Raw genomic sequence first — 5,769 nt, forward strand, 5'->3', positions numbered from 1 at the left:
CATGTAACGCCCATGAGCTGCCATTTTGATATTTCTTGTGTTTCAAGCTAACAGTGTGCACGGTGATCAGAGTGTTGGCAGAATCTTGTTGGAGACAGGTTTTATATCCATATACTTCCAAGTTGGAACAAAGGCACTCCATATAATTCTTACAAACAACGGAATGACATAAACCTATTTCGAATTCATTAGCTTACTTTTCACAAATGTCTGCTTAATGGTGAAGTTGAATGACCAAACTTACACAGCTGGAAGCTTCGGCGTATTTGGATGCTCGTTTGTGCAATTTTAATTTGAATGCCCTGTTGTTAAAATTGCATGATTAAAATGTAAAATCGCATGCTTTGAATGTTAAATTGATTGGTGTTTTTAGCTAATTGAATGTTGATCTCATTGTGCATTCAAATTCGTGCGAAAATGAGTGATTGGTCACCAATTTGACCGCCAAATCTGCTAACTTGGCCGGGAAAACCTATACAAACGAGATCGAGAGCCAAGAAGAGGCACACACACAAAATACGTTACGCAACTGAGTGCAACTATAATTGGCGGGCAGCACCGTCGCTCTACATCTGAAAGACAAAATAACCCGTCAACAATTGAAACCAATTCAACGACCTGATTTTAAGAACACAATGAATGGTTCTTGGATTTTAAACTCCATCTTAACTGTAATTAGCGAAATAGCCTAGTGTTAAAATTGCTGACCCACGGGTGGAGGATCGGTGGTTCGACCCCGCATGTGTTATGTTAATTTTCAACATGCGCTGTCCGACTCTTTCTATAAAGGTTTTTATTCACCGTTCTAAAATACCAACAGTACCTTAGCTTAATCGGTAAGCACTGCTGCTGGGGCTGTCTGTGAAGTCCAGATTGGCATCTTCGTACAGGTTCAGGGCATGTGGTCCACTCGGAGGATCAGGGCTTAGGATGCCGCCTTGTTCCTCCCTTAGCTCTTTGCTTTTACATGGTACCTGGCCCTCCGGGGTTACATGGATGGACAGGGAAGGAAGTGTGTACTGACCGCCGAGATCCCAGAAGAGTCCTAAGGGATTGGCATGGGACATTGTTATTGAAGAAAGTTATAGACTCCGATATGTTGGGAACTATTCCAGGTTTATTAGACGACAACACGAGTTCACATACGAACATGTAAGCGGCCATGTTAGGAGTGATGCATGCTGGGATACATGGATTAGACTTGCTACAATGCATCGATTAGATGGGAATCGCTACATCCTCTCTTCTAAGTTTAGTTTTAACATTTTGAATAAAACAGCTTTATGAAATAAACATTTCAGCATGAAATTTGGAACAACACACAAATCCAGTGCGGGCGAAGCAATAACAGTCACACAAAACTGTTAAGTGTATTTAGGATTTGGCTTCGAGATGCGACCGGAACGAGTGAGAACTGGCTGTGGTGGAGGTGCGTGGGGGATGGCAGGCTGAGGCAGTGGATCCTGTGGCGGTAAGTAGAAGTCAGGTGAGTGTTGTTGCTGTGGAGGTGGTTCAGGGACTGGCAATAAGTGTCTCCGATTGCGGCGGTAGAGTGTGCCTTGGGCATTGACGATGTACGATCTGGGGTTTCTGGAATGCTTTTGGACAATTCCAAGCTGATCGTGCCCTTCGGGTGATTGTAGACGGACAACTTGCCCTGGTGTCAGTGGTCGGAGGGGCTTGGCAGATTTGTCGTATGAAGACTTCTGTTGCTGTTGCCTCTTGCGTAACTGTGCTGTGACGCGTGTGTAAATGGCGGGTTTAAGGAGTGGCGTCGGGGTAGGGATGGTTGTGCGAAGACGCCGTGACATGAGACGTTGGGAAGGTGAGCCTAGCTGGGGGTTGGTTGGGACATTGCGAATGTTCAGCAGGTTTCGGTAGAGGTCTGAACCGTCGCGTTTTGTCTTCTCGAGGAGTTGTTTGGCGCGCTTGACAGAGCTTTCTGCAAGGCCATTGGACTGGGGAAAATGGGGACTGCTGGTTGTATGCTGGAAGCCCCATGACTGTGCGAATTGTTTGAAGGCGAAGCAATCAAATTGTCGTGCGTTGTCACTGATAACGATGCAGGGGATTCCATGGATGGAAAATTGTCTCTTGAGTACCTCAATGACTGTAGAGGCACAGGTGTTGTCGAGTGAAGCGAAGTCAAACCAGCCGGAGTATGAGTCACCAAGGGCTAGGTAATCCATACCGTTCCAATGGAAAAGGTCAACTCCAATGTGTTCCCATGGTAGGCTGGGTGGGGGGTAGCTTTTCAGTGGTTCTTTCTGTTGATGGGCTTTGGTAGCGTTGCAAACTGTGCATCCAGAGACGGACTGCTCGATATCAAGGCACATTGATGGCCAGTAAACTACATCTCTGGCTCTGCGTTTGGTAGCCTCGATGCCTGGGTGACCTTCATGCAGTATTTGGATGTATTCTGCGCGTAGTGACTTGGGAATGATGGCCTTATGTCCCTTTAAGATGATACCGCGGTCGAGAACCAGTTCATCTCTGAACGCGAAGTAGGGGTGGGCCTTTGGTGGGGCATTGTTGATATGCGAAGGCCATCCGCGACTGATGACATCAGTGAGCTGTTGCATGGCAGAGTCACAGGCAGTTGCTTTCTTGAGCTGTTCAAGTCGCATGTCAGAGATTGGCAGGAGGGTCATGACTTGCAGGTCATCAGTTTCAGTACCGGTCGTTGTCAAGGGTGCACGTGACAAAGTGTCGGCAAGGAACAATTCTTTTCCTTTCTTGTACACGAGGGTGATGTTATACCTCTGTAACCGGAGAAGCATGCGTTGAAGCCGCGCAGGGGCACTCAGCAGAGGCTTTTTGACGATGGTGACTAATGGTTGGTGGTCAGTTTCGACTACGATGTCTTTACCGTATATGTAGTCGTGGAACTTGGTGCAGGCAAACACAACTGCAAGCAGTTCTTTTTCAATCTGTGCGTAGCGTTGTTCAGTGTCACTCATGGTACGTGAAGCATACGCGACAGGGGCACCCTCTTGTAGGCAGGCTGCGCCAAGGCCAAACTTGGAGGCATCGCAGGTCAACGTGACTGGCTTGCGGACATCAAAGTACGTGAGTGTCGGCGCATTAGCAATCTTGTCCTTGATTGCTAGAAATGCGGCATTGTGTTGCTCTAGCCAGCACCAATGGATGTCACTATGTGTGAGCTCGCGTAGTGGGGCTGTTAAGTCGCTCAAGTTGGGTACAAACTTGGCCAGGTATGTCACCATGCCAAGAAAGCGTTGTAGGGCAGTAACGTCGTTGGGTGGAGGCATGTCGGTGATAGCACTGACTTTGGCTGGGTCAGGCTTAAGACCACTGGCGGTGAAGACGTGACCGACATATGAGACTTGTTCAAGACCGAAGCGGCACTTTGTTGGGTTGAGGCGCATGTTGATTTTGCGTATCCGATCAAGGACAGTTTTGAGGTTTCGATCATGTTCCTCTTTAGTGCGTCCACCAACTAGTATGTCATCTACGATGATGGAGCATGGCAGATCGGCGAATATCTGCTCCATGGTTCTCTGGTACACATCGGAGGCAGAACAGAGGCCGTAGGGCATGCGAAGATAGCGGTATCTGCCATATGGCGTGCTGAATGTAGTCAGCAGTGATGATTCGTAATCCAAGGGGATCTGCCAGAACGAGCATTTAGCATCAAGCACTGAGAAAACTGTCGCACCATCCATCTTGGCAGCGACTTCCTCTACTGTTCGGGTAGGGTGGTGTGGGCGTTTCAGTGCTTCGTTAAGGTCGCGAGGGTCGATGCATAAGCGGATTTCTTCGCTGTTTTTCTTATGAGTCGCGACCATGGAGGAAACCCAGTCTGTCGGTTCGGAGACTGGAGTGATCACGCCTAGGGTAGTCATCCGCTGCAGTTCGGACTTGACCTTGTCTTGCATTGCAGCAGGGATGCGACGTGGGGGTCGGACAACCGGCGTAGCATTGGGGTCTATGGTCATGGTGTAGATGACTGGTAGTGACCCGAGCGAGCTGTCAAACAGGTCTTCGTAGTCTTTGAAGACTTGAGGCGATGTGGTGTCATTGGAGACATGGTAAACTAAGTTATTGACAGACAGCAGGCCTAGACGGAGGCAATCGGTTAAGCCGAGGATAGCTTTCACTTGTGTGTCAACAATGTGAAAGTCAATATTATGGTCAGTCTGCGATGAGTCAATGCGACATGGCAGTGTAGCTAGTCCAACTGTGTGGAGCTCGGTTCCTCCATAAGCGATGAGCTTGGTTGACTTTGAATTATCGATGGACTTAGGTGGTGCGATGACATTGTAAACATTCATGGGCAGGACGTTACAACGTGCACCAGTGTCAAGTTGGACAGGAACGTGTGTGTTATTCACCACAAGCGTAGCGTGGATGTCATGTTTCAAGTTCAAGTTGGTGTTGTCCACGGCTCGAACGTAAAATAATTCTTGCTCATCCACGGCAGGTTCGTCTTCCTCCGAGTATGAATCGGGGTTTACTGTGTAGACGTGGCGGCTGCTTCTGCAGTAATCAGCATAGTGATTCTTTTTGTTACATTTGTGGCAAGTCTTGCCATAGGCTGGGCATTCGCGCCTCTTGTGAAAAGTTCCACAATTTCCACAAGGTTTTCTGGGCTTTTGATGCTGTGTAGAACTACTGCGTGCAGATGTCTGCCGTTGATTTGACCATGTTGGTCTGTTTGGGCGTTGAGCTTGTTTCTTTTTGAAAGCGTTGACAGTGGTATTTGATTCAGCCATTGTGCTGGTAGAGGCTGACAACATCTTTGCCTGATCACCTGCGAGCTGCATTGATTGTGCAAGTTCCACTGTGCGCTTGAGGTCAAGTTTGTCCTCTGGTTGGGCAAGCAGGGATTTCTGGATGCGTTCATTCTGCACGCCACACACAAGTCTGTCTCTCAGCATTTCATCAAGGTTTTGGCCAAACTTGCAGTCACTGGCCAGTGCACGTAGTGCTGCTAAATATTCGGCGATTGATTCACCAGATCGCCGACAGCGGCTGTTGAATTGAAAGCGAGCAATGATGCTAGACTTTGTGGGTTTGAAATGCTTCTCTAATCTGTCCACTAGTTCTTGATATGTAGCTTCGTTTGGTTTCTTAGGGGCAAGAAGATCGCTAATCAGCTTATATGTTTGTGAACCAACGACAGAGTTGAGTATGGCCCTTTTGCGTGCTGCGTCGGAGATATTGTTCGCCGCGAAATATTCGCCGAGACGATCAGTGTACATTTCCCATGTCTCTTTCTTTTCACAAAACTCTCCAATATTGCCGAAAGTAGCCATGATGTATTAAGAAGCGAATCCTGTACTTACTGACACCATGAAGAAAGTTATAGACTCCGATATGTTGGGAACTATTCCAGGTTTATTAGACGACAACACGAGTTCACATACGAACATGTAAGCGGCCATGTTAGGAGTGATGCATGCTGGGATACATGGATTAGACTTGCTACAATGCATCGATTAGATGGGAATCGCTACAGTTATGGCCCATCCGATCCCTGAATGTTTGGCTAGCACATTTTTGTTTTATTCCCCACAGTTTTTCAAATGCTTGAGCATTAATTCACGGGATATAATTTCATCTTTTTTCAGGAAAGAAACAAAATACAGTCTCTGCATTCAAGCCTAAATACAATCTGCAACGAATTTCAGTGATAATCAATTTGTGAAAACTAAATGGAAACATAAACAGAGGTCAGCGAATCTGCAAAAAAATGTGTACATGATAACGCTATTTATCTTACGCGATTACATCTACTTAGACTAT

General features: G+C 47.1%; 1 protein-coding gene across 1 annotated transcript; it reads right to left on the minus strand.

Annotated features, from left to right (window-relative positions):
- Positions 1-1,364: 1,364 nt before the first annotated feature.
- On the minus strand, positions 1,365-5,279 carry LOC119723251 (uncharacterized protein K02A2.6-like). Its single transcript, XM_038193815.1, has one exon. It carries the CDS (start codon positions 5,277-5,279, stop codon positions 1,365-1,367), a length of 3,915 nt encoding a protein of 1,304 aa, XP_038049743.1.
- Between the last annotated feature and the right edge of the window lie 490 nt (positions 5,280-5,769).

This window comes from Patiria miniata, unplaced genomic scaffold (genome assembly GCF_015706575.1).
Source record: "Patiria miniata isolate m_02_andy unplaced genomic scaffold, ASM1570657v1 HiC_scaffold_16, whole genome shotgun sequence".
Classification (NCBI taxonomy): Eukaryota; Metazoa; Echinodermata; class Asteroidea; order Valvatida; family Asterinidae; genus Patiria; species Patiria miniata.